Raw genomic sequence first — 26,758 nt, forward strand, 5'->3', positions numbered from 1 at the left:
AACTGAGTGACTTTCACTTTCAAGGAGGCTATAGTGTCTCTTCTTTTCCCTGAGAGTTGGCAGCTTTTGTTCCAGAAGCTTCTCAGCACAAGGGCAGGATCTGAGGTGTCTGCCCCTTCCATCCGAGTGGCCATGGTTTCCCGGGACCTGTCAAGGGGGCTCCTCCTGTTCTGTCAACTTTCCATGCTTGAGTTTGAGCAGAGCCAGCCACTGGCGCCCTCTGCTGGTGAGTGGGCAGAGGACAGGAGCAAGTTGGCCAAGGCTGGGAACCTAGGGTTCTCGCCTTCTTGGTGTGTCCACAGCCTGGCCCTCTGCTTCCTGGCTGGGTGGGACTTTGAAAGGGCAGATACCCTCACAGGGTGGAGAAGCACAAGAGGATGACTGCCTTCTCCCGCTTGCATTTCCACCTGAAGCGCTGGGGTTTCAGGCCTGGACCTCAGGCTCCGACACTTGACAGGGCAGCCTTGTCATCAGGCTCTGCTCAGAACAGTTGTTGCAGAGGCTCTTTGGGCTCCAACCCAGATCTGGGGTGCAGGCCTGGTGAGGGGGTGCTCCCAGTTACCTCCTTTTGGAAAATCGTGAAAAGATGGGTATTAAGACTTTGGCTCTGATCTGCTGGCAGTTGGGAAGAAAGCAGGGAGGCTCAATTATGAGAAAACATGAGAGACTTAGCGATAAGTAGTTACTAAACATTTTTACCCATTTCCACCTGGTAATCCTCCTTCAAATGAATAAACCCAAGACTTTTCCACCTATAATTTTCCCTATCTTCTGCATTGAAGCAGCAACCTTATTTCTCTCCCCCAGGGATTCTGTGGGACATTTAAAAAGTGGTCATGAGTTTCATTTGCATGAGAGAATTCATGGTTTAAACTTTTCCTCTCTCCATCTTGAAGTTTCTGTCTTAATGCCCATTGAGGGCATGTGGGCATTTTCTCCATACATGTGGTCTCCACAGCTTGCCAAAATGTCTTTAAGGTTTGTAGAAAAACAGCACTTGAAAAGCTATCCCTTCTTTCATTTCCTTTATGCTCCATCTCCCTCTTGTTTTGAGCTCTGTTCACAGCTGATGTGACCAAGGCTCCACCAGGAGGGATGGGGCAGGGGGTTCCACATCACTTTGAAGCTGCCTAAAAACACAAAACGAAAACAATAGCCTCGGACCTTTTGAAATTAGCAAGTACAATGCGTGCTGCGAGCCACCCTGCCCCTCCTGGCCTGTCTCTCTCCGACCCCCACCCCATCCTGAGTGCCTGTCAGCGTGCCTTCTTCCTGGGGTTCCTCCCTGTCCCTCCAACCCCTCCCCCCAAGGTGACGTCTCATCCTCCAATAAAGCATGTCGAAACTTAAATTACCTCTCCTTCACGATACCAGCTTGGCACCTACCCGGGAACCACAGGGAGGTCCCTCCCCCGGTGCGAGCAAGGCCAACCAGATGAAAACCATCAAGCCAGTCCAGCCCCGGTGCCCCGACCCCGCACACCCAGCACAGCTGTGGCCCGGCTCTGGGCTGCGCTGTGTGAGAACAGTGAGGTGCGTTTTCCTTGTTATCCTCAGGACCTGCCTGCGCTTGCCTGCTCCTGCTCCAAGACCTCAGGCCCCCTGAGCTCAGCATTCAGACGGCTTCAGGAGCTGACTCCCACCCATTCAGATTCCTCCACTTGGGTTTCTGGTCCCTGCTCGGGCCTTCGCACAGAAAGGTTTTTATGCAGATGGGCCGCCTACATTTTTCAGCTGGCTAAGGGAAGAGGTTTTTAAGGAGAGAAAGGTAGAGGAAGAGGTTCTCATGGTAGTAAGTGTTCCCCATTCCTTTACTCACAAAATGATGCGTCTCTGCTGATTAGACTTGGGCTTGTCTTGGCTCACAACTTGTGGGAGTGGAGGTCAGTGAGGTCACTAGAGGTGAGTGATGTTGGAAACTTTGGGAACCAGAAGAAAAGCAGGTCCTGCCTCATGAAGAGGCTGGAGGCAGAGCCCAGGTTCAACCCACAGCTAAACGACTCCAGTGCCCAGCAGGTTGTTTTTGTGATTTGAAATCCTTCATTTATCTCCTTAATCCTTGACTGACTGAAAGTTTCCTGGACCAGCCTACCTACCTAGGATTGAGGACTAGTTATGAGGTGAAAGTGCTTTGGAGAAACCAAAGTCACCACACAGTTAGAAGAAAGATCTGGCTCTGATTTTCCAAGCTCTGGATCACACTCCCCTATCCTGTGCCTCTAGTATATGGAAAGTAATTATTCTATTATTACATGATTTGTTGTAAGTCACACTTCAAATGGGTGTCTTGATAATTTCACATTTGGGGGGTAGATGATTCTGATCATCCTTTTGCCTCAAAAACACAAATGTTTGTGTTTTTAGTCATGTCTGCCACTTGGGGTCTTTTTTTGCCTGCCTTTTCAAGCTATTTCAAGCTGTATGATTTTATGTAAAACTAGATGCTAACTCCACATGTGAACCGCAGCACTCGGCATCAAGTTGAAAGCAAAGTGAAGACACCTGGGCAACTTTATGGAGCAGCCCTGTTCTCAGAGGGAACACCTCAGTCACCAATTTGAATATTAATTATTAGTAATTCCTACTTTCTAAATAAAAAATGTAAACAATGTTTTTAATTTCTCTTCCTGCACCCAAGGGACTCACCTTGCCACCACTCGCCCTACCTGGGGGTACATGCCTCCAGCAGGGAGCCTTGAACTTGGTTTCTCTGGGACTTCTCCTCTTCCCCCTCTGCCCTTCCCCATCAGAGCTTTCCAAAATGAAACTACCCCTCTCCCCTCTCCTTAATTTCTGGTTGGAAGGAGGGGCCTGGGAATTGCCCCTTTAACAAAGTCCAACCAGCAAGCCACAGGACCGGAAAAGGTCAGTTTTCATTCCAATCCCAAAGAAAGGCAATGCCAAAGAATGTTCAAACTACCACACAATTGCACTTATCTCATATGCTAGCAAAGTAATACTCAAAATTCTCCAAGCCAGGCTTCAACACTACATGAACCGAGAACTTCCAGATGTTAAAACTGGATTTAGAAAAGGCAGAGGAACCAGAGATCAAATTGCCAACATTCGTTGGACCATCAAAAAAGCAAGACAGTTCCAGAAAAACATCTGCTTTATTGATTATGCCAAAGCCTTTGTGTAGATCACAACAAACTGGAAAATTCTGAAAGAGATGGGAATACCAGACCACCTTACCTGCCATCTGTATGCAGGTCAATAAACAAGTTAGAACTGAACATGGAACAACAGACTGGTTCCAAATCGGGAAAGGAGTACATCAAGGCTATATATTGTCACCTTGCTTATTTAACTTAATTGCAGAGTATATCATGAGAAATGCCGGGCTGGATGAAGCACAAGCAGGGATCAAGATTGCCAGGAGAAATATCAATAACCTCAGATATGCAGATGACACCACCCTTATGGCAGAAAGCAAAGAAGAACTAAAAAGCCTCTTGATGAAAGTGAAAGATGACTGAAAAAGTTGGCTTAAGACTCAACATTCAGAAAAGTAAGATCATGGCATCTTGTCCCATCACTTCATGTCAAATAGATAGGGAAACAATGATAGACTTTATTTTTTGGGCTCCAAAATCACTGCAGATGGTGACTGCAGCCATGAAATTTTCATTCGCTCCTTGGAAGAAAAGCTATGGCAAACCTAGACAGCATATTAAAAAGCAGAGACATGACTTTGCCAACAAAGTCCAAGTCCAAGCTATGGTTTTTCTAGTAGTCACGTATGGATGTGAGAGTTAGACTATAAAGAAAGCTGAGTGCCGAAGAATTGATGCTTTTGAACTGTGGTGCTGGAGAAGACTCTTGAGAGTCCCTTGGACTGCAAGGAGATCCAACCAGTCCATCGTAAAGGAAATCAGTCCTGAATATTCATTGAAAGGACTGATACTGAAGCTGAAACTCCAATGCTTTGGCCACCTGATGAGAAGAACTGACTGATTTGAAAAGACCCTGGTGCTGGGAAAGATTGAAGGCGGGAGGAGATGGGCACGACAGAGGATGAGATGGTTGGATGGCATCACCGACTCAATGGCCATGAGTTTGAGTAAACTCTAGGAGTTGGTGCGGGCAGGGTGGCCTGGTGTGCTTCAGTCCATGGGGTCACAAAGAGTCAGACACAACTGAACTACTGAGCTGAACCAGCAAGCCTCAAATGGAGCCACATTTGGTAACTGTTAAAAAAAAAATACTGTTAAAATTATTCACGACCCTTGTTAACAAACAGTAAGGAAACTATTAGAGGGTCTACTAGGTAGGGTTTTGCTGTGGGGGAGAGGTTGAACTCAACTCCCAGTACAAGGGAAGTGGCTGGGTGGGGGGTTCAGTGGGTGGATAATCACTAAGAGGAAACACCAGGGTGAAGTGGGCTTCTGGCTACATCAACCTAATAAGATTATTGCTGGGTTAGTTCAGTCACTCAGTCGCGTCCGACTCTTTTCGACCCCATGAATCGCAGCACGCCAGGCCTCCCTGTCCATCACCAACTCCTGGAGTTCACCCAAACTCACGTGCATCGGGTCAGTGATGCCATCCAGCCATCTCATCCTCTGTCATCCCCTTCTCCTCCTGCCCCCAATCGCTCCCAGCATCAGGGTCTTTTCCAATGAGTCAACTCTTTGCATGAGGTGGCCAAAGTATTGGAGTTTCAGCCTCAGCATCAGTCCTTCCAATGAACACCCAGGACTGGTCTCCTTTAGGATGGATTGGTTGGATCTCCTTGCAATTCAAGGGACTCTCAAGAGTCTTCTCCAGCACCACAGTTCAAAAGCATCAATTCTTCGGCACTCAGCTTTCTTTATAGTCCAACTCTTACATCCATACATGACCACTGGAAAAACCATAGCCTTGACTAGACGGACCTTTGTTGGCCAAGTAATATCTCTGCTTTTTAATATGCTATCTAGGTTGGTCATAACTCTCCTTCCAAGGAGTAAGTGTCTTTTAATTTCATGGCTGCAGTCACCATCTACAGTGATTTTGGAGCCCCCCCAAAATAAAGTCTGACACTGCTTCCACTGTTTCCCCATCTACTTCCCATGAAGTGATGGGACCAGATGCCATGATCTTCGTTTTCTGAATGTTGAGCTTTAAGCCAACTTTTTCACTCTCCACTTTCACTTTCATCAAGAGGCTTTTGAGTTCCTCTTCACTTTCTGCCATAAGGGTGGTGTCATCTGCATATCTGAGGTTATTGATATTTCTCCCAGCAATCTTGATTCCAGCTTGTGCTTCCTCCAGCCCAGCGTTTCTCATGATGTACTCTGCATAAGCGGCCGGGTCATCAAACATGACCTGGGGGAATGGCGGTGGATGAGAATCAGGTGTGGAGGGTGGGCGGACTCCAGCTAATCCAGTATTAGCAGTATTCTCGGTAAAAATGGACAATGTGGAGATGCACGCGGAAGTCCAAAAGGCAGGGCCTTGTTGTGAAGGGTTCAGATCCCCCTCTGAATTTGGTCAAGGAGAGACTTGGTCAGGACTCGGGTCAGCGGAGGCCAGAGTGCTCCCGCACACCTTACCAGGCGAGTCCTGCTCCAACGACGAGGGCGCAGACCACGCGGCCCGCCGGCAGGGGGCGCGCCGGGTCCTCCACGCCAGCGGGCGGCCGGGAGCCGGAAGTGCGGGATCGTAGGGGAGCTGGGGCCGGGCCGCGGGGCTCCCCGCTCCCTACCACCGTCCGGATCCGCCTCCCGGGGCCTCCCCGGAAGCCAGGGAGGGCGCGCGGGCCCCGAGGTAGGAAGCCCGGCCGGAGGAGTACCGGGAACGCGGGCGGGTGGGTCGCGCGTCGCCCCTCGCCCTCCTCTGGCGGGCCGGCCCCGCTCACATCGCGCCCGTAGCGGCGCGGGGTCCCCGAGAGCAGGGAGGCCGAGAACTGGGGGCTCCGGGCGGGTCGCTGCGCCCGCGGGGCCGCCCCAGGCCCTCACCCACCCCCCCACCCCCGGCCGGCGGGGCCGAGGGCCAGGGCCTGGAGGGCCCAGGTGCCAGTCCTGAGCGGCCTTTTCAAACTTTTTTGTTGTGACTTTGTGCGAATTGCTAAATGTCAGTTCTTCGTCTGTAAAATGGGTTTCAGAATACCCATCTCATGGTGAAATCAGTATATTCACTGAGCACCACAGCTGTGTTTGTGCGGGGTGGTTAGCGTTGCTCATTAGATGTGGCAAAGATTGAGGGCAGGAAGAGAAGGGGACACAGAGGATGAGATGGTTGGATGGCATCACCGACTCAATGGACATGAGTTTGAGCAAACTCCGGGAGTTGGTGATGGACAGGGAAGCTTGGCTGCTGTAGTCCATGGGGTCACAAAGAGTCGGACCACACTGAGCGACTGAACAACAACATTAGATGTGGGAATGACTATTACTGCCTCTTGAATTTTCACAGAACGTGCGCGCTGAGCTGTTTTCAGGGTTAACTGCTCACTGGCGGGTAGAGATGTGCACCCTTTGAGTCACAGGTCGGGGCTGAGTTTCAGGAGGAGGGGCAGGGCCGGAATCCAGCCGGGGGGGGGGTGGGTGGGGAGAGGCCAGGTTAGATGAGAACTGGCCCCCGACCCCCAAAGCCCTCGCGTCTGGATTCTGCACATTCAGGCACAGTGATATCTGACCCCCCCACCCCCACCCTCCGCGACTGCTGGCTGAAATCTGACCGGACAGAAGTATCTTTGGATTTAAGGGAGTGGGTGTTGGCCAGTGAAACCTCACTGTGAATCAAAATGGCCTTGGGGTTTCTTATAACCACTCCTAGATAGAGGGAAGGAGAAATCTGTGATGGGAGGAGGGGAGGAAGAGAGCATTGAGAGATGTTTTAAGGGTAGGATTGTCTGGGCACCCTGGGGACAGTGAGCATCTCCGGTGGAGAGGAGGAGGGGCACCTTCCTTCCTCCTGTGTTGAGGGGCTCAGTGCAGAGGCTCCTGGGAGCATGGGGCCCCACTGCTGGTGGGGGCCCTGGGCCCTGAGTGGAGGGCTGCTTCTCCATGACCCCCATCGCCTGCCCACTCCACACCTCCCTCTTCATGCCCTGTGAATGATCCATCTGAGTCTCCTTGGCCCTGCTCACCTCTGGCCTGCCCTAACCAGTCACTGTGGCTGATGCCTCAGAATATTCTTATTTATTAGAATTCACTGGACTTTGTTCTTTGTAGGAATTAAAGCTGGATTGTTGATGACGAACGGACCTACAGTTCCTGGTGTGTGATGAGAGAGTGGGATTTGCTGTCCTGAAGTCACTAAGCTTGGACCCTGGTTCCTCTTCATGGGAGACTAAAGAGATGGAAGACTTAAAGTCTGAGAATAAAAAGAGGGTGCTGCCCACATGGATGACAGCCCAGGTGGCTGAAAAGAGGGCACCGCAGGTGAAGACCCCCAAGAGGACACCAGCCACGGTGCCAGCGGCTGCAGCCAGGTGGGGCAGCTTCTGTCCTGGGGGATTAGGACGGGGGAGGGATTGAAGGCCTCACAGTTGCTGGGGCCCAGTCATCCAGTGTTGGTGGAACAGTGAGGGGGGTGTTTCAGTCCACAGGCGTCTCATCCGCTCTCAGGGGGTGTGCAGGCTGCAGGTGGCTGTGCCCTGCTAGGCTGGCACTGGCTTCTGCCTCTGTCAGTGAGTCTCCACCCTCTGGCCCTCATGCATCAGCTCCCAGATGGTGGCTCCAGCTCTTGAGTTAAACACACACCAGCTAAGCTCTCAGACAGCAACTGTCCAAATTGTCAGTATCTTCATTTGCCACAGAAATTATGACCATCCAATGAGGGGGTAGGTGGACTAGTGATCCCATCTTCCTGCGGATATATCTTCAGGGACAGGCAGACAAGCTGCAGGTTGCCGGACCGGCTGGAAATCAGAGACTAGGGGCGTGGGGGGGAGGTTGGTTGAATGGTGATATTGGTGGGGGTCTCCAGGCTGTCAGGGAGGGGGTACCTCTGTCCTCTCCTGGCCGTAGTCTCAGGTGCTTACTGTCCCTCTCTCTTTCCTTTCTAAGTTTTCTTCATTGACCAGCCTTGCTTTCTGATCTTTGCTGTGCTGTGCTTAGTCGCTCAGTCGTGTCCAGCTCATTGCGAACCTGTGGACTGTAGCCAGGCTCCTCTGTCCATGGGGATTCTCCAGGCAAGAATACTGGAGTGGGTTACCATGCCTTCCTCCGGGGGATCTTCCCGACCCAGGGATTGAACCCAGGTCTCCTGCATTGTGAGAGGTTTCTTTACCACTGAGCCACCAGGGAAAGCCCTCCTTTATTGTATTCACTCATGGGGGTGAGGGGTGGCATTCAGACGTGTCTTGGCTTATTGGACCTTCTTGTATCGTGAGCGCGTGCGCGTGCGCGTGTGTGTCTCAGGAGCCAGCCATCTCATCCTATTTCTTAGTGGAGTTGATGGATGGTGGGAAACCCCACGGTTGCCCCAAGAACCCCTGTGCCAGTCACTATTTCCAAGGATGCAGAAGCCACAGCAGTGCCCTGGGGAAGCTACTGCTCTCAGCCCTGGCAGACAGGCCCCAGGATGCGACTCTGGGTCTCATTCTTTCCTGCTGGTGATTCGTGCCTGTCTCTAACTTCATGCTCTTCTCTCAGATTTCCTGCCATGAGGACTGTGTACTGCATGAATGAAGCCGAAGTCGTCGATGTTGCTCTGGGGATCCTCATTGAGGTACAGTCAACTGTCTTTTATTTTTGTAAATTTTATTTATGTATATATTTTGGCCGTGCCGGGTCTTCGCTGCTACTCGGGGATCGGGGGCTGCTCTCTGGTTGCGGTGAGAGAGTTTCTCATTGCGGTGGTTTCTCTTGTTGTGGAGCATGGGCCCCACATGGGCTCCCATGGGCTTCTGTAGCAGGCACAGCACGGGCTCAGGAGTTGTGGTTCCTGGGCCCAGTGATTGTAGCGTGTGGGCCCTGGATCGTACAGGCTTCTGTAGTCGTGGCACATGGGCTGAGTTGCCCCGAGGCTTGTGGGGTCTTCCCGGACCAGGGATTAAACCCGTATCTCCTGCATTGACAGGTGGACTTCTCACCACTGACCCACCAGGGAAGCCCAGCTGTGTCCTTTCTGATGACTGGAGACTCCTGGCGGGAGTTTGTGCTAATAAAAGAGGCACTCTGCCTGTTAGCAGCCGGGCCCGCTCCAGGGGAGGGGTGCACCCGCCGGGCCCTTGGGGCTGGAGACCTGGGAGGCCGTGGCCGTGTGAGGGAGGGTGGCCCTCCCTGTCTGGGCGGCTCTCTGCTGGTGGTGGGTGGAGGGGCGGGCAGGAGTCGTGAACCACTCGTGTTCTCTGAGGGTCTCCTTCGGGCGAGGTGACTTCTGAGCGTTGTCCTTAGCACCTCACCCCTGAAGCCCTGGCTTCCAGAAGCGGCTAACGGTTGTCCCACCTTCGAGTGGTGTAGCCCCTGAGAGTTGCTCAGGGCCTTTTATATATTCCTGTCTCATTTAACGCTTGCAATAACCTGCCGGTCGATACTACTGCTAGTCCCAGTGAGTGAGGCCCACACTCAGGGTTCGCGTCCTGCGCTCCTTCCGTTCTGTCAGCCTGCCCTTCCGTGTCCGTTGGGTCCACTTGTCGTCCCTGCGCTGCTGTTCCTGGGGCCCCTGCCCGCCGCTCGCCCTGCTGGTCCTGATTTCTGCACCGCCCGAGAAGGGGGGCAAGGAGGGGCAGAGTCTGGTGAAGGGAGGGGGGCCATCTGTGATTCGGGAGCTGGGCCCGGCTCCCCAGCGCTGGCTTTACAGATGCTACTGGCTACGTTCTGTGTCCTTGCATGTTAGGGAAGTAAAACCCATCTGTTTTGCCTGCCGTTTCTTCTGCTCAGGAGGACCGAAAACAGGAAAAGCCGTTGGAGCCGCCACCTCTGGCAGGCGCTGATAAGCCAGAGCGCTCCCCGGCCAGCCCAGCGCCACCGTCCCCAAGTCCCCGCTGGAGCCGAAGCGAGGACAGTGAGGAAGAGGACCGTGGGGCAGACGGCCCTGCCCCGGGGCCTGCGGGTTCTGACACGGCCTGCAGCAGAAGCCTCGAGGAAGACCAGGATGAGCTAAAATACGTCAGGGAGATCTTTTTCAGCTAAGGGACACACTTCCAGGACTTGCTGCTCAGAGCGGCTGAAGGAAGCTGGGCTTCCCCTCTTAGCCCGAGCGCTGCCCTCAGACAGCTGTGCTGTGACAGCTTCTGCTCCCAGCGTCAAGCCTCCCTGGGCTGGGTGGGTTCACCGGGGGACGTGAGGAATCAAAATGAGCTCCCCCCCAAATTCCTGCTCTCTGCTCTCCCTTCTCAGGGGCCTGGGAGCTCGACATTGTCTTATTCAGGTACCTGGTTCCAGGGAAATGAGATCATGGGGGTCAAACTTACTGGAAATGGAGAGTCCACTTAATACTTTTCCAGGAAAAACAAGCATGGCTGCTAAGTACACTGCAGTTCCTAGGTTTGGCCACCTTAAGGAAGAAGCCTATTTTTAAAATCACTTCTGTCACGTGTCAGTCGGTCAGTGAGCCCTTGTTGGTCCAACCCTGAACTAGACACCTTCCCCCAGGGCTGGGCTCCCGCCTGAGAGCCTGCCTGTGGTTCCATTTACAGATTGGGAGGTCTCCCGACCAACCGACAGCCCTCCTCCCCTGGCCTGCCACCTTCTGCACCTTTCTAGGCCTTGGCCTTGGTCCCTGGGCAGTTAGAAAGTAAGAATGGGATAGGAGCCCCAAAGAGACACAAAGGACAAGACCTCACACTGGAGTCCGTGTTTCTGCCTCTATTCAGCGTGGCTTTGCATGGGCATGGGATGAGGCGATCACGTGCTGTACAGATTGTCAGTGTAACAGATGCTGAAGAATACACAAAGTGCCCCCGTGCGTGAGTGGTGCTCGTATCCTTTCCGGCACAGGGTGAGAGGGGAGGGGATGCGGTGTTTACATGGACGTGGGCCGGCTCAGGCCGTTCATCGTCCTCTTCTGACCAAGGACCTGGCGTCCTGGGCTCCTGAACGTCCGTGTCGCATGCTGGGAGCGGACTGCTCGTGCGCAGTGGTTAGACCCTTGTTCTGTCTGTCTGCAGGTCCACGAGCCTTTTCAGTGGAACATTCAAAACCGCCAGGCTCTTCTCTGTGCCTTTCTGTCCTGTGAATCTCTCAGATCACTCCTTGGCCTTTGGGAGCATTGTCTCGAATGGAGATGGGGCGCTTGCTAGGCTGGGTTCCCGGGGACACCGAGGTGTTCCTTCATAAACTGTCACCCGGTTCCCATCTGGCATTTGGCAGCTTGTCCTGGAAATCTGGCCCCAGTGACAGGAAGCCTTATCTCCCCATTGTTCTGAGGATCAAGTCAGAATGGCTTGCTCAGGTCAGTTAACTAAAGCAGGAATTCTTGCAACAATGAGCTACTTGGTTCTCGGGTGTTCTTAGAAGTCCCAAAGGACAGACCACCCTATCCTAAAAAGTCTTGTCCTCCTTGACATTGGGCACCCACCCCCTCCGCAGTGGGTCCAGTCTGCTTCAGCTGGAGCTCAGTGCTGGCTGTGAAACAGAGTGGCCGAGAAGACACACCGGCCTGTGCGTTCTCTGGCAGCCTTCTCTGAGCACAGTTCAAAGCGAACCCTTGCGATCACATAAGCCTTTAGACGGAGCTAGTAGCTCCCCAGCTCCTGTCCTTTGCCCTCTGAGGGAACACAGCTGTGGCCACAAGCAAGAGGATGAGCAAGGTCTGGGCAGCGCCCAGAGCTAGAGACCCAGGTCCCAGGAGGGAGAGCTGGAGCCACTTCCAGGTGTAGGTGAGGAAGAGGCCCAGACCGCTGGCCAGCAGCACGGAGGACGTGGCCAGGAAGCCCACAGCCAGCTGCCACTCCCCCTCATTGTTATTGCACCAGGCCAGGAGGAGAGGCAGGGGGACGAAGAGGGTGAGGACCAGGGCCCCGTAGACGCCGAGCCTGGCCAGGGCCAGGCCCACCCGAGGCACGCCCAGGGCCTCCAGTTCTGGGAACTGGTAGCACTGCAGGGCGCCGGTGCCCTCGTGCCAGAGACAGAAGTTGTAGAAGCCAACCCTGAGGTTGGGCAGGTCCACAAGGTTGCCGGCCTTCCAGAGGAGAGCAAAGAAGAGCAGGCAGATGGTCGTGATCGTGAGGGTCATTGTGACGAGGAACAGCAGCTGGCTCCGCCGCTTTGACTTCAGGACAGTCATCTTCATGCCCTTCGCAGGGCGTCTCCTGGGTTCCTGTAGGGGAGGTCACACAGTGAATGTCCAGCTCGCCCTGCCTCCCTCCCAGTTTCTTCTCAAACTCCTGTTCTGGAAGTCTACAGAAACTTGTGGCCTACTTCCTTCAAGACAAAACCAAACCCAGCCCCAGCCATGGCTGCCCATCGTGGTAGGCAGTGCAGGGAGTGGTGGCCAGCAGTGGCCCCTGGGGACTGCCCTGGCGATCAGCTTCTGGAAGCCCCCCTTGGGAGGCACAGCCCCTCCCCTTTCCCCATGCTGGCTGGAGGTCTGCCTGACCACCCCCCTCTCGTCCTGCACGTGGACAGACAGAGGAAAGCCATGAGAGGGGACAGGGTGTGGACAGGCTGTAGGGAGGGTAGTGTCCGCCACGCAGGCTGCTGCCACAGGTTACTGTGGATGGCGCAGCTCATCAGCTGCAGAGATTTATTTTCTTGGTTTTGGAGGCCGGCAAGCCCCAAATCAAGGCGCTGGTGATTCAGGGTGTAGTAGGGGCCCGATTCCTGGTTCCCAGACTGTCTACCTTTTGTTGTGTCCTCGTGGGGTGGAAGGGACAAGGGAGCTCTCAAGGGCACTGATCCTATTCAAGAGGAGATAGTGTGAATCCCTGCTCTATCCCTCATCACATCCCAAAGGCCCCACTTCCAAATGCTGGGGGTTAGGCTTCAGTGAGCAAATGTGGAGGGACACAGACGTTCAGTCTGCAGTAGGCGGCTGATGAGAATAAGGATTTATCAGCAACCTCTTTGGCAGAGACAAAGATGTATCAAATACTAAAATGATGTGTTTAGTCCATGTTTTTAGAGTGGTAGGGTGAGAAGTTTTAACCAGTCCAGCCCATGGCATGGGGAAAATTGCCAACAGGAACATAGTTTGCATAGGTTTGCATATTAACAGATATTTGTAAGCCTGTATTAAATTTTTGATGGATGTAGGAATTTCGGGGTGTCGGATGGACTTCCAGGGCTGGAATCCAGATTTATACCACGTGCAGTGGGAAATAAGATTCCACTTGCTTCAGTGGTCCAAGAACCAGTAGGCTGGGAGTTAGGTTGCCTGTGTATAAATGCTCCGTCTTACATGTCTTATTTCAAGCCTGTTCCACTTGGGCTTGAAAAAAAGGTTATTATCAAGGTTAATGCAAAAAGATGCCTGGGGCTTCTCAGAGGAGATTGTACAGCCGCCTCACAGGGCAGCTCCCCAGGCACCCAGAGCCTTTGTTTTCGACTTCCTCTCTCTCAACTGACCTTTTGGAGCTTTTCAAAGAGAACGAAACAAAATAAAGCTGGAGCTGAGAGCCGGTGAGCAGACGTGTGGGTGGCAGTCCTGGTTTCCTTCTTCTCAGCCCTGCAGGCAGAGAGAGTTCAGTCCCAGCTACACTGTCTGGGGCGACTGAGAACTTGAACTTGGGTTCTCCAGGCAGGCCCTGCTCCCTGGAGTCTTCTGTCCGTCGCTTGGCCCCTGCCCGCCGTCCCACTTCCCGACCGCCACCCCCTCAGCTGCCGCCCCTCCTCATTCCAGTCCAGTCCAGCCGCTCAGTCGTGTCTGACTGCGGCCCCGTGGACTGCAGCACGCCAGGCCTCCCTGGCCATCACCAGCTCCCCGTTCTCTGCCTCTCTGGGTCCTGCTGGTTTTTCACCACCTTTCTCAGACTATTTCAGCCCACGCTCTGATGTAGCTGAAGGCCAGGATGTGTGTTCCCCCCCCCCCCCCGCTGTAATCTTTCTGGGGAGCAGTCTGTCTATTTTATCCCCCGAATGGTGCCTGATACGCAGTAGGAACTTTTTTTTTGAATGAGTGAAAATGTCACATAGCATCCTTTAGGTACCGCGCGTACTGATCTGACGTATATCTAACAGGACAGCAGAGCTTCGAGAGGTGAGGGGCTGTGCTGTGTGTCCGCTCCGCACTCAGTGCTGGGGTGTCCCCCCGTGCTTCTCGGGCTGTGGACAGAGAGCTTGGGGGCTCGGCCTAGCTTCTTTCTTCTAAACGTGTCCCAGTGAAAGGATATGGTTATTTGGTGGGAAAACCCTCGGGCACCCTTCTCTGCCTTCCTGAGAGCCTACCCCGATTTTTTGCTGGTGTTGGCCTTTAACAATCCTTGTAATCTTGTTCTCAGCACAGTGAGCTCTTTAATTCCCTTTAATGTTAAGCCTGTGCTTCCCTCAGCGGGCAGAAGGGAGACTGCTGAGTCACTGTTGCTATTTTTAAGTGAAGTCTTTCCTGTTTTTAATAAAGTAATGCATGTTGGTTGTAGAAAATCAGAAAAATGTGAAAGTATGGAGACAAGACTAAAAATTGTTGATAACGTCAAGGTTGTAGAAATAACCACCCAGCAACACATTTCCTTCTGTAATATTTTATACAGTTGGGATTGCGTAAATTTGTGTGTATCCTTTGTAAACATCACTGTAGCATGAATATTTCCCTTTGTCACTAGCAGTGCTTCCTAAACAATATTTTTAATGGCTGGGTTAGCTGTACTACCGTGCGTGGTTTACATATCCTGTTCTATGACACTGTTTTGGTGTACAGTTTATATATTCTGTTTTACAACACTGTTTGGCAGCTCTGTAAATAATGCCATGGTGACTGTCTTTGTGAATCAGTGTGTTCCTCCACCAGAAGTTTGAGAGTGCTTGTCTCATCATCTCTATTGAATTTTCTCATCTTTTCATCTTTGGTGATGAAAAATGACACAGCATTGCTATTGTTGAGTAAGGTTTAATGTTTTTCGAGTGTTTGTTGACTCTCTGGTTTTTGTTTTTTTTTTTCTGGGGGGGTGGAATGCTGTCAGTTCCTTTCTTTTTCCATCGTTTTTAGTTTTGGTTTTTGTTTGTCAGTGTACACGAGCTCTTTATAAATAACGGCTGCTAGCGTCTTGCTGTCGTAACGGCCATCATAAAGCATAAGGCTTTTGTGGCAGTGGGGCCCCTGAACCAAGACATGGATCTGGACTCAGTACAAGTATGTGGCTTCACGTTTGTCACCAGAGGAAAATACTCTCAGACTGTTCATCTGAGGCACTTCTTTTTTTGTTGTTTTGTTTTAGTTTAAGCACCTCTGAAGCTTTCACATCAATAGCTTGATGGTAGGAAGGGGCACAGACATAGGGTCCTGGTCTTCTAAATTACGTTCTTGCCACTTTCGTGTTACGAGTGAAACCTTCCTGAAGTTGTGTCTGAAGGATTAGAGCCCCGGCAGGTTGCCACCCTGCCAGTCCCTCTGGCAGCCCACGTCCTGAGTGCAGGACGCCTGGCAGAGAGCGGTGCCCGGGGAGCTTTGCCTAGCATGGGTCCATCCCTGGCCTCTCCCCTGACTGTAAGGAACACTTGAGAAGGGCTGACCGAGCAGGAAGGCCGGCTCTCGCCACCGACACTGGTTTGTTCACTTCAGATGGCCGGAGGCCCAGCGCATGCTCTCTCTAGTTGCAGAGTCAGAATGGACTTTCCAAACTGCCCATCGACCTTCTGTTACAGAGCAGGTCTGCAGCTACAATCTCCAGCTCCCAGACACTTTCTTATATGCTGGGATATCTGCCAGCGTAATCATTATGTGCCTTGTATACAAATACTGATCATGCACTTATTTATAACTTCTGATTTGTCACCAGGTCTTCCCTGGTGGCTCAGTGGTAAAGAACCCTCCTGCCAATGCAGGAGACGGGGATTTGATCCTTGGGTTGGGAAGATCCCCTGGAGGAGGAAACGGCAACCCACTTTGGTATTCTTGCCTGGAAAAGTCCATGGACCGAGTAGCCTGGCAGTGACTAAAACAAAAACACTAAAAACAATTTGTCACTGCTCTAATCAGGTTTCACATATTCCATTTCCAACTGTCCCAACATGAGAGATGCCCACACAACTCCCTGTCTGCACTGACTTAGCAAAAATACCCTCACACCCCTGTAGTCACTCGTCATTCTGTTTTTTTCAATTCATTCTTCCTGCCTGAAGGTCTACTGACATTCAGTAGCAAGACTTTATATGTACAGTTGGGCCTTATTGAGTTTCTCGCCATTTGCCAGAGTTCACCACCTGTCTGTCTGTCCCAGGTGATGCGTGCTGGGGGCTCCTGCACTGTCCCTCATGTCAGGCCACCAGGGGAAATTCTCCTTCATCCATGAAGTGTTTAATAAGCCCTTCTAGGTGCCCATGGGAGAGGCCGGCAAGTGTCTACAAGGGTGCCCTTCAATCCCAGAGGGTGGGGACGAGACTGGAACGCCTGAATTCCTGGGCCGGGGAGGAACACAGTGTGCTGTGCCCGACCGGTGTCCTGGAGCCTGTTACCCGGAGAGACTCTGGAGGCCGCAGGCATCCACTTTCCTGGGACGACGTCTGCGGTAATGTGGCCTTCCTCCTGCTTCCTCAGGAACAGGGCTCCCAGGGCTGTTAGTGCCCCTGTCGCCCCTGGACGCCTTCTCCCCTTATTCCTGCTCTCCAGCCCCTCCCTCAGCTCCTGCCACTTTGGCTTCCTTGAGCATCCCCCGAAACCTTCAGACAGGCTCGGGCCTCTGTGCTGGCATGCCCCCGCCTGGAGTGTTCTTCTGTTAGCACGTGTCTGCTGCCTCCCTTGAGGTCGCTGCTCAGAGATCCTTTTCTCAGTGACGCTGTCCCTGGCTGGCATCTTGAACCTGTGACGGCTTCTCCACGGCACGCTGCTCTCCCTCGGTAGCATTTCCCACCATCTTAACATCCTAAATACTTTGTCTTCCGCCTACAGCCCTCAATAGAATGTAAACCTCATGAGAGTAAGGAATTTTATGTTATGCGAATTAGACAAAAGTCTATGGCCGTCTGTCTCTATCAAAATCTGTCTTTAACTGTTACACCCCCAGCACTCCCTGGCAGGTCTGTGAATATCCACCAAACAGCCTCTGAATGCAGCGTGCACGTCCAGCCATGGCCCACAGAGCTTCATAAATGCCTCCCTCTGATTTTTTTGACCTACTTCTCTGTCCTGGCTCTCTTCCTTCAGGTCCTTCTCTGTTTATTTTTTTTCTTCTTCCCATTTCCTAAACTTCAGTTTCCTCAAGCTCATCCCCTCTTTCTCAGACGTGTGTAAGCCTTAGTTTCAGGGCTGGACAGTGAGGCCACCTGCAAGGATGGACTGCCGTGTGACTGACGGCTGAGGCTGCGGACCAGCCGCTGCCACGGCCCTGAGAACTGCCTGGTAAGACCTGGGTGTTATCATTTGCTGCCATCAGACGCTATAGAGCTTGCCAGTTTTGTGGAACAGACGCTCAAAAGAAAAACAAGTGGGTCTTCAGATTGTTATGGGCTACAAATTCATCTCCCGGGCTTTTTCTTCTCATTAATGACTTAAGAAAGCTGTAGGGGACCATAGAGGGCAGAACTTGCTTCGAGAAGTCTTTGTGATCACTGGAAGGTGTGTCTGAGAAGGAATCTAGCTCGACCGAGGACTTAATGATTAAATACTAAACTTCACAGTCTTTTTGCGTGTCAGTCCAGTGTTAAGTTCACTGTGGGAACACATTTACTGTTATCACGTCCATGTTCCAGAGGGGAAAATGGAGGCTTCGTGAGGCTCAGTAAATTCCCCAGGCGAGGCTGGTGCAGCCTGTAGGGCAGGACTGTGAAATCAGTGTAAGAGCCTGAGCTCCGCCTCCCCAGGCCGGGCCCCCCGCACGCGTCCTCCCGTCTCACGCTTACATCTATAATGGGCAGATACCCCAGCATTTTCATCTGGCACAGCGGGGAAGCTGTGGAGCAGTGCGGCTGAGCATCGACGTTGAAGCTGTGTGTCCAGGATTCAGATCCCCGCTCTGCCATTGACTAGCTACGTGAACGTCTCTCTGCCTAGGTTTCTCATCTGGAAAACGGGTATAATAGAACGTGTTTTGTAGATGTTGTGGAAATTAAATGAAGTGATTTACGTGCAGCCTGGGGAATATTACCTAGTAAGTATTACTTAAATTATTATCATCGTGGAGAGGAAGTTGAGGCTCAGAGAAGTGAGTTCTGGGGGAGACAATGGGACTGGTGTTCACAAACAGAGTGTCCCTGGAGGGCCTGGCCTCACTGGTGTCTGGCGCCGATGGCTCTGGGATGCGGTTAGGGACGTGGCGATCAAGCGCATGGACCTTAGTGCCAGACCAGCCGGGTTCAGGCCCTGTCCCGTCACTCACAGCACGTGACCTTGAGCGTTTCACAGGCTTGGCCGCGCCAATATCCCTGCCCTCAGAGCACCCACTGGCCTGTTCCTGGGGGTTGTTGTGAGACTGAAGGGAGCTAATTTGATCCGAACAAGTGGACTGCTGCCCACAAGGTGGTGGTTCAGGGGAGGAAGGGGAGACGAGAGAAGAGCCAGGAGAGGCGGAGGGTGGGGCTGCAGCGGAACGGAGAGGCAGCGAAGCCCAGGGGAGAAAACGCGAGCAGAAGAAAGTCAGAGAAACAGAGCCTGGCGGAGGAGAGGTCCGGCTTGCCAGAGGAGGCCCCGGCCCTGATGGGAGCGTGTCTGGCTGTGCACGACTGGGGACCAGTGTGTTCATGGTTTGGGTGTGGCTTCTGACAGAAGCAAACAAAAAGGGAAGAAGGAAGGGAAACATGTCATATTTCCTCCAGCAGAAATGTGAGCCCAGGTTTTTATTTCTGAAAACGAGGCCACAGAAGCGTTGCCCGAATGTTTTAAGACGGCAGCAGCACCTGGGTTTCAGAGGCTGCGTGGACAGCCGGGCCAACGGTGGCTTTTTATGGAACACCATGACGTCTGGATTTATTTAATTTTTCCATGTAAATAAAGCAGCTCGGCCAGCAGAAACATGACTACACCATGAGACTGCAGAGTGCAGCGCCCGCTGCCCCTCCGCCTCCAGCGAGCCACCGGGATAGACTGTCTCAGCAGCTCCATTAATATTAACTCTCTGTTGGTCCAGTCGTTTTGTTGCTCATTAGCCCTGCTGGCAAGCAGACTATCCAGCTGGGAACAAAGGTCAAAAAAAAAATTTTAGTTTGGGGGAACAATCCTTAAAAATGAGGAAGTGCCTGCACCTTGGGACCCATTCTTGTTTGGTTTTTATTGGGAGGACTGCACAGTGCAGTTTACAGGAGGCTAAGATTCACAGGACCCAGGAACTTCCCTGGCGGTCCAGTGGTTAAGACTTTGCCTTCCAATGCAAGGGGTGCAGGTTCGATCCCTGGTTGGGGCGCTAAGATCCCACAGGGACCAAAACATAAAACAGATGCAATATTGTTACAAATTCAATAAAGACTAAAAATGGTCACATCAGGAAAAAAAAAATCTTAAAAAAAGATTCACAGGACCTAAACGAGAGTTTGAAGACAGATAACAGTACTAGAAACCAGTGACTGCCTTTGGCTGTCCCTCTTCTTTAAAACCCTTAGTTTCCTGACCAGGGATCAAATCCACGCCGCCTGCGTTGGAAGTCGGAGTCTCAACCACTGGGCCCGGGGAGGTCCCTTCAGTAGCCCCTCTGGATTGTGCTGCTCCTGCCCTCTCTGCCTCCTGCACTTGCCCGGAGTCACTGTCCCCCTCGCACTGACCAAGCCAGGGTTTCATCCTGTGACCCCCGGGGTCACACAAGCAGGATGGTCCCGAGTCACAGGCTCTGGACAGTCAGCAACACGCAGGGCAGCTGGGGCACCAAACACCGAGCACTTGTTTTCACAAAGCTAATTCTAAGTTTTGAAGCGATTTGGGAAAGCAGATAAACAGGATGGCGTGAAACAGAGAGCCTGGCAGCAGGAAATGATGAGCCTCCAGGGGAGGGCCTGTGTGCCAGGCGCGCGTTTGATCCGTGACCTGAGGGCTTTGAAAGAGCCAGGCAGAGTCTTCCAGAAGGAGGGGGCAGTGGTTAGATGTACCGCGCTGGGAGAGGAGCAGACTGGGGGCAGGGTGGCAGCCTGCTGACCAAGGGGACAGGGGTGGGCAAGCGCACCGGGTCCCTGGGGCCTCAGAGGCCAGGGTGAGAGGTGTGGATTACGTCCTCACCTCAAGCCCCTGCTCCCCGAACCTGAGGCACGTGTCCCAGGCAGCAGGGCTGGGGGTGTGGAGAGCTCCTGAGTTGGGGTGGGGGCAGTGCCGGGCCTCGTCTCTGGCAGTCCTGCCCAGGAGCCCTGCTCTAAAGCTGGTGATCGCAGTTTGCCCCAGCAGTCAGAAGGAAGGAGGAGGAGGAGGTGAAGACTGATAGACCGTCACTAAGCCTTAGTCCTTCAGTTTTGCCAAAGGTATTTTGCAAGTTGGCCGGAGGGAACCAAGTCTTCTAGGACTTGCCCTCCATCCCCACACAGGAGGGTGCGCCTCTCATCTGGAGCCTGTAACGCACATAAAATGGCTTCATAACTCTAGCAAGATAACTCAGCCAGTCACAGACAAACTGAGCTGCACATGTGCTGAGGCCTCCTCCTCCGTCCCTCCGAAGGCGGATCTTCCCCTGGTCACTCCTGGAGGGGCGCTAACTGAGGCCTGGTGCTTGCCAGTGGGTGGGATGCTCGGGAAGGGGCTGACGTTGCGGCTCCTGTGTGTTCTCTGCTCTGCCAAGGTCTCTGCTGTGAGACCTCCACCTCCCTCCTGCTGCCGAGTGGGCAGTAGGTCTGTGTCCTCACAGAAGATCTGGGGATCTCCTCCCAAAGCCCACAGGTTTTGGCTGATAAAGTTCATTTGTGTATTGAGGCTCATAAAATGAGGTGGCTCCAGTGGCCCAGCCCAGGTCACAAATCTAAACCCAAGTCAGCCTGCGCGAGAAATACCTGTCAAGGAAACCTAACATACACCACTCACAGCGCTCCAGCAGCCTTAGCCAGTTCACCTTCCCTAGGAAGCAGGGCCTGCTGGCTATGAGGTCAGGGTGTCCTTACAAGTCATATGACCTCCTCCAGTGCTCTGTGGGACTCGCTTTTGTCCCAGTTCCCTAGGAAGGGTGCTCCCCTGCTCGTGAGGTGCTATGCTCCCTTGATCTGTGGCTTGTTTTCCCGTGAGTGAAGGAATGAGTCAAGTAGCCACTAAATTGTTTCAGGTTTGTCCTTTTGACAGGGCTGAGAAAACTAAGGTGTGAGTCCAGGGGTACAGAATAAAGTGTCTCAGTTTCTATAGAACCTACTATAGAACCTGCTTTGGAGGATTAAACCTCCAAAGATACTTGTTATACATTACGTTACTTGAAGATGCAATTCACTGGAAGAGACCAAAAGTAGACTGATCACTGAGGTCACTGCAGTGCCCAGCTCCCAGGTAGAAGTAACTGAGGGGGAAGTGAGATCAACAGAAGAGGATGGACAGGGACTGGACGGACGGCTCAGAGAGCAGACTATCAGAAAAGCCACGCCTAAGAAGACATAAGAGTGGCATTATAATTCAGTGGAGGGAAGGGCTTTCCTTTAACTAATGCTGAAGCAATTAGTTAAAACCATTTTAGGGACTCATCTCCCTCCACATACCAAAATAAATTTCACATGGACCCAGCAGTGAGATGTAAGGAACAAGCAGACAAAAAAGATCTATAAAAAAGTAGATATTTGATTTATGAACGAAAAAAGAATGCTCTGAGCTTAAGAGCAAATTGAAACCACAAAGGAAAAATGGTACGGATTTAACCAGGAAAATATACATTTCTATACAATAGAAACACAAAATTAAAAGTCAGTGAGCATGGAAAAATATTTGCAACCAATATGGAATGGTTAATATACCTAATATAAAAAAATCTTTATGCCAAAAAGTTAAAAAAACATTTAATCCCCATGAAAATGGATGAGGCACATGAAGAGATATTTCACCTGAGAAGGAATGCAAAGTAGTTAACTGTAAAAACCTCTTTTTTCCTTATTTGTAGCCTCCACCAAACGTGCAAGGATTTTCCCCCCACCAGGAATTCTCCGCGACACCTGGATGTCCTGTAGTTCCATTCTGATTCTGTCTACCTGGAGGAGGCACCTCCCACAGGCTGAGGGCACAGAGCCCCCGGTCACAGGCCTGTGTCGTCACCTGTGCTTCTGACCAACCAGCAGCAGCTTGGAGGTGCCCACAGCCCCCTCCTTGGGTCTGATTAATTTGCTAGAGCGGCTCACAGAACTCGGGCCAGCAGTCTACTTTATTAGAGTACTGGTTCAACTTAAAAGGACACAGTCCAGGAGCAGCCACCCAGAAGACGCATGGGGCAGAGGATGGGGGGTGGGGTCGCGGAGCTGCCATGGCCTGTCTAGGCCTTTCACCCTCCCGGCGCCTCCATGTGTCCACCAGCCCAGAAGCCCTTGAACCCTGTCCTTTAGGGATGTTTTATGGAGGTTTCATTACTCAGGTGTGATCAATGGAATCATTGGCCCATTGGTGACATACTCTTATCTCCACCCACTCTCACCTCCCTGGAGGTTGGGGCTGAAGGTTCTAACCCTTTAAATATGTGGTTGTTTTCCCTGGCAACCAGCCCCTCTCCTTAGGGACTTTCCAAAAGTTGAGTCATTAACATAAGCACAGAGGTGGTTGAAAAGGGTTTGTAGTGAATTAAAAAAGAAAAACAAAACCACCTTTACCTCTATTACCACTTAAAAAATGCCAAGGATTTTAGGAGCTCTGTGCCAGAAATGGGGACGGAGACGGAACATCTATTTCTTATTGTAAATCACTCTGTCACATTAACAAACATGAAAAAAAGTCTACACCTCAAGTAATATAATCAAAGATATGCCAAATAGTCTTTGAGTTTCCCTATCAAAACTGCAGATAAAAACATTTGATACCAACAGTGCAATAAAACTGACATCTTCATAGAATAATGGTGGATGTGAAAATTCTTAAACTTTCTGGGAGGCAGTAGAGCAAAAAGCACTAAAAACACTAAAAATCATCATACCCCTTTGGGCAATTAATTCCCCTTATTAGTCAGGCAGCAATCAGAAATGCCATCAGTGATTTATATACAGGAATGTTTATCATAGTATTACTTTAGCCAAAAATGAGAAGCAACATTAGAATCAAATTATGACATATCAAGATAATAAAACTCTATGTAGCCTTTAGAAAAACCAGGTCTAAAATCACACTATACAGTGTGACTGCAAGAAAGATACTAAGGAAATGTTCTAAAATGTTGATGTTAGTTCTGGTATCTTTGGGCACTGTGGGCAAGAGTTCTTTTCTTTTCACATTAAAAATATTTCCAGAGTCATGCGTTCTATTTATGTAAAAGTGAAATTTAGAAAACAGTGTTAGCGATTAGATAAAGCAGGTGGGTTGGCCGGAAAGAGTGTTGAGAAAGGGGAATATGCAAAATCTAAAGGAGACTGTTATAGGCACGGATTCAGGAGTTTGGGAGAGATAAGGTTTAGGAAGAAGATACTGAAAAATGCACTTCAGTTGTCACGAGGGAGGAAGGAAAGACAATCCCAAATACATATGTGTTTACTTTTTCCCAAGGAGCGTTTGATTTTACAGGTGAAGAAGCTAACTGGAAATTTTAGGGGAAACATCTGCACCAACAGAACTAAAATCCCACTATGAATTTCCATCAAGTTGTGAAAAGCAATGTAGTCTAATAACACCAGGTCTAAAAATCTCTTAGACCCTACTGTCTTCTTTCTGAGTCGAGAGCACAGGTTTTTCTGACAGTCTTAGTCTACAGTGTGTATTTTCAGGAGGACTCATGGTATTCCTGTTTAGCTACTGCAAGTCTGTGATCTGCCTTTGTTTGGCCGCCTATTTCCACTTCATGCGCCATAGACGATTTGTATAGACTCAGTGCAAAATCCCACTGCCCATCGCTGTCCTCTGCATTTCTAACCGGTCATACTGGCATTACCTGCACCGCTTTAGAGGCCACAGGCCCACAGGCTGATGCGAAGGGAGTAGGGGGAAGGAGGTGGGGAGAGCTGAGCTCATGGAGGTGGGTCATCTGTGGGGGTGGGGCGGTGGTCCCCAGACCCTGACTACCGGTTGTTTTCTTGGGTCCGTGGCTAGAATGCAGGGTCTGAGAGGAAAGCCCACTTGTCTTCAGAGCAGCACGCATCTGGGCGAGCTGTTGGGCACACAAGGCAGGTACTTACCGAAAAGAAGATGCAGAATGCACAAAGCGCTCTTCACGAGGAGGAGCAGGAAATCAGGTTCAGTGGATTCTTCTCTCTCGCTGGCTTCCTAGTGTCCAGCCTCCAGAATCCAGGCCGGTGGAGAGGGGCCGGCAGATCAATGCAGCCCCAGGCTTATGACTGGCTGGGAGGCACGTCGTGCCTAAGTAAACAGCTCTCTGAACTTTGGCACATTTCTGCTGACTGATGACACTGTCCCCTGATTTCACTTTCATTTCTTGCCGGTGGCTTGTGACTTTCAGAAAGAAAGAATGTAAACAACATTGCTCTTCCCCAAACCGGGCGCTTTACCCACACCTGAGCCAACCAGCCAGCAGACCTAAATAGCCAGGTGAGTGTCTGGGTGATAACACACAGTGATTTCAGAAAGGAGACTGGCCAAGACGCTTTCAAAACTCCTCATGTTTTAAACCAAGATAAACACAACCTAGAATCTTACTCAGAAGGGACCCTAAAGATGGACTAGTCCAAGATCCCAGACCCCGCTCACCTCGGGGAAGCACCTATGCCTCTGTCCTTGCCTTTTCAGAAATCAGCTTTGTAGGATGACTGGGGGTCCCTGGACACAAAACCGTGTCTTCTTAGCGTCCTCACCAGGGTGTTTAGGCCCATGCTAGAGCAGCTGGAACATCTCCTTTCAAAATAAGAGCAGAATGGAGCTCTTATTTTTGTAATCATAGGGGCTCCTAGCCAGAGTTTAAAAATTGCTTTCTGTGCTCACATGACCAGCTGGAAATTCCGATTTGGGGTTAAGCTCGGTTAAGTCAGTAGACAGCTACCTAGTAATATTGCTGAATCCTTCACGGTTCTTCTTCCCCTCCCTGTCCTTCCTGCAAGGGACTTCTTAGAACTGCTGCATTTCTTTCCCCCCTTTTTATTTTCTTTAAAGTCAAACCCTAGAAAGAGGTGATGTGATCTAATGAAAAGAAGAACAGAAACACTGGGATCAGGGAGCTGTGCTGCAGGTTAGCAAATTATTTAACATCTCTGAGCATCAGTTTCTCATCTATAGAATGGAAACAATACCTACTTTGCATGGCTGTTGTAGAAATTGGAGATTATGCATCAAGGTTCTTAGTACAGTACTGGGCATACAGTAATGATAACTGTTATTATTAAAAGCAGGATTTCTGAATGTCTTCATAGCCTTCATAGTAATGCCTTCAAGGCAGAGACAAAATTAATTCTTTTGTACTAGTATAAACTAGTCATGAAAATTGAACACTGGTGAATGAAGTGACAGAGAATAGGAGAGATAGAAGTATACATTTAAAATTTTTATTTAAAGTTAGAATGCACACAGTTTTTAGAGTCAAGAGTTTGTTAAGCTGTTACGGAAACCAGCAGTCCCACATTATCCCCTTCTTCTCCAGGGTTAGCACCTCACCTATTTTACCTGATTCTCTAGGTATTTGCGTTTACATTTACATTCAGTTCTGTATGTAACATGCTTGTAATGCTATGACTTGGTTCTTCAGTTTCAAGCATAATTTTTATACATGCTTTCTTCCTCCTCACTCCTGTTCCACAAGTACAAGTCCTCATTCCCTCTTTCAAGTTGGTCATTATTTGTCTAAACTGATACTTACTGTCTACAATATTATAACTATGTAAATACCATATATCAATAATCTCAGATATGCAAATGACACCACCCTTATAGCAGAAAGTGAAGAACAACTATAGAGCCTCTTGATGAAAGTGAAAGAGGAGAGTAAAAAAGTTGGCTTAAAATTCAACATTCAGAAAACTAAGATCATGGCATCTGGTCCCATCACTTCATGGCAAATAGATGGGGAAACAGTGGAAACAGTGACAGATTTTATTTTGGGGGGCTCCAAAATCACTGCAGACAGTGACTGCAGCCATGAAATTAAAAGACGCTTGCTCCTTGGAAGAAAAGTTATGACCAACCTAGACAGCGTATTAAAAAGCAGAGGCATTACTTTACTTTGCCAACAAAGGTCCATCTAGTCAAAGCTGTGGTTTTCCAGTGGTCATGTATGGATGTGAGAGTTGGACTATAAAGAAAGCTGAGCACCGAAGAATTGATGCTTTTGAACTGTGGTGTTGGAGAAGACTCTTGAGAGTCCCTTGACTGCAAGATCAAACAAGTCCATCCTAAAGGAAATCAGTCCTGAGTATTCATTGGAAGGACTGATGTTGAAGCTGAAACTCCAGTACTTTGGCCACCTGATGCGAAGAACTGACTTCTTGGAAAAGACCCCAATGCTGGGAAAGATTGAAGGCAGGAGCGGAAGGGGACGACAGAGGATGAGATGGTTGGATGGCATCACCGACTCAATGGACATGAGTTTGGATAAACTGTGGGAGTTGGTGATGGACAGGGAGGCCTGGTGTGCTGCAGTCCATGGGGTCGCAAAGAGTCGGACGTGACTGAACAACTGAACTGAAATACCATGTATAGTAGCTGAGCCAGGTGGAAAATGATGATTTCCTTTGTTTTCCTGCATGAATGTTTATCTTATTCCTCAGGCGCTGCTCGC

At 50.7% G+C, this 26,758-nt stretch overlaps 2 protein-coding genes and 1 long non-coding RNA gene across 20 annotated transcripts in view; 1 reads left to right on the top strand and 2 right to left on the bottom strand.

Moving 5' to 3' along the window:
- Nucleotides 1-926: 926 nt before the first annotated feature.
- LOC147373756 (uncharacterized) lies at nt 927-2,764 on the bottom strand. 2 transcript variants are annotated; one of them, XR_015162058.1, is made up of 2 exons: nt 2,647-2,764; nt 927-1,130 (listed from the first exon to the last, which is right to left on the bottom strand). It is a non-coding gene; the product is annotated as an uncharacterized LOC147373756 (long non-coding RNA). The 2 variants fall into 2 exon arrangements; XR_015162057.1 differs by lacking the exon at nt 2,647-2,764 and adding an exon at nt 1,356-1,490.
- Nucleotides 2,765-5,617: 2,853 nt separating this feature from the next.
- CYREN (cell cycle regulator of NHEJ) overlaps nt 5,618-26,758 on the top strand; it is a 194,372-nt gene continuing 173,231 nt past the window's right edge. For 7 of the 15 annotated variants that reach the window (XR_015162049.1, XR_015162051.1, XR_015162046.1 and 4 more), the window contains exons 1-3: nt 5,618-5,751; nt 7,161-7,420; nt 8,586-8,661. Coding sequence is in view for 6 of the 15 variants with exons in the window: in XM_086395548.1 (XP_086251674.1) it covers nt 7,287-7,420; nt 8,586-8,661 (210 nt within the window). In the remaining 9 variants the exon portion in view is untranslated. Of the gene's footprint in view, nt 5,792-7,160; nt 7,421-7,483; nt 8,662-9,815; nt 10,843-22,006; nt 22,944-26,758 lie in introns of those variants that run through there. The other 8 variants (XR_015162052.1, XR_015162054.1, XR_015162053.1 and 5 more) reach the window with 5 other exon arrangements.
- On the bottom strand, nt 10,728-24,871 carry TMEM140 (transmembrane protein 140). 3 transcript variants are annotated; one of them, XM_086395542.1, is made up of 4 exons: nt 24,742-24,871; nt 24,213-24,486; nt 13,443-13,542; nt 10,728-12,195 (listed from the first exon to the last, which is right to left on the bottom strand). In XM_086395542.1, exon 4 carries the CDS (start codon nt 12,166-12,168, stop codon nt 11,602-11,604), a length of 567 nt encoding a protein of 188 aa, XP_086251668.1. In that variant the 5' UTR covers nt 12,169-12,195; nt 13,443-13,542; nt 24,213-24,486; nt 24,742-24,871; the 3' UTR covers nt 10,728-11,601. The 3 variants fall into 3 exon arrangements, with proteins under 3 accessions (XP_086251668.1, XP_086251666.1, XP_086251667.1); XM_086395540.1 differs by lacking the exon at nt 13,443-13,542; XM_086395541.1 differs by having other exon boundaries at nt 24,213-24,871.

Source organism: Bos grunniens, chromosome 4 (genome assembly GCF_055505025.1).
Source record: "Bos grunniens cultivar Pamir isolate PY7600 chromosome 4, Bosgru_T2T1.0, whole genome shotgun sequence".
Lineage (NCBI taxonomy): Eukaryota > Metazoa > Chordata > Mammalia > Artiodactyla > Bovidae > Bos > Bos grunniens.

Bases quoted from the DNA above. Each gene is read 5' to 3' on its own strand.
- TMEM140 (XM_086395540.1), bottom strand. From the start codon at position 12,168: ATGAAGATGACTGTCCTGAAGTCAAAGCGGCGGAGCCAGCTGCTGTTC.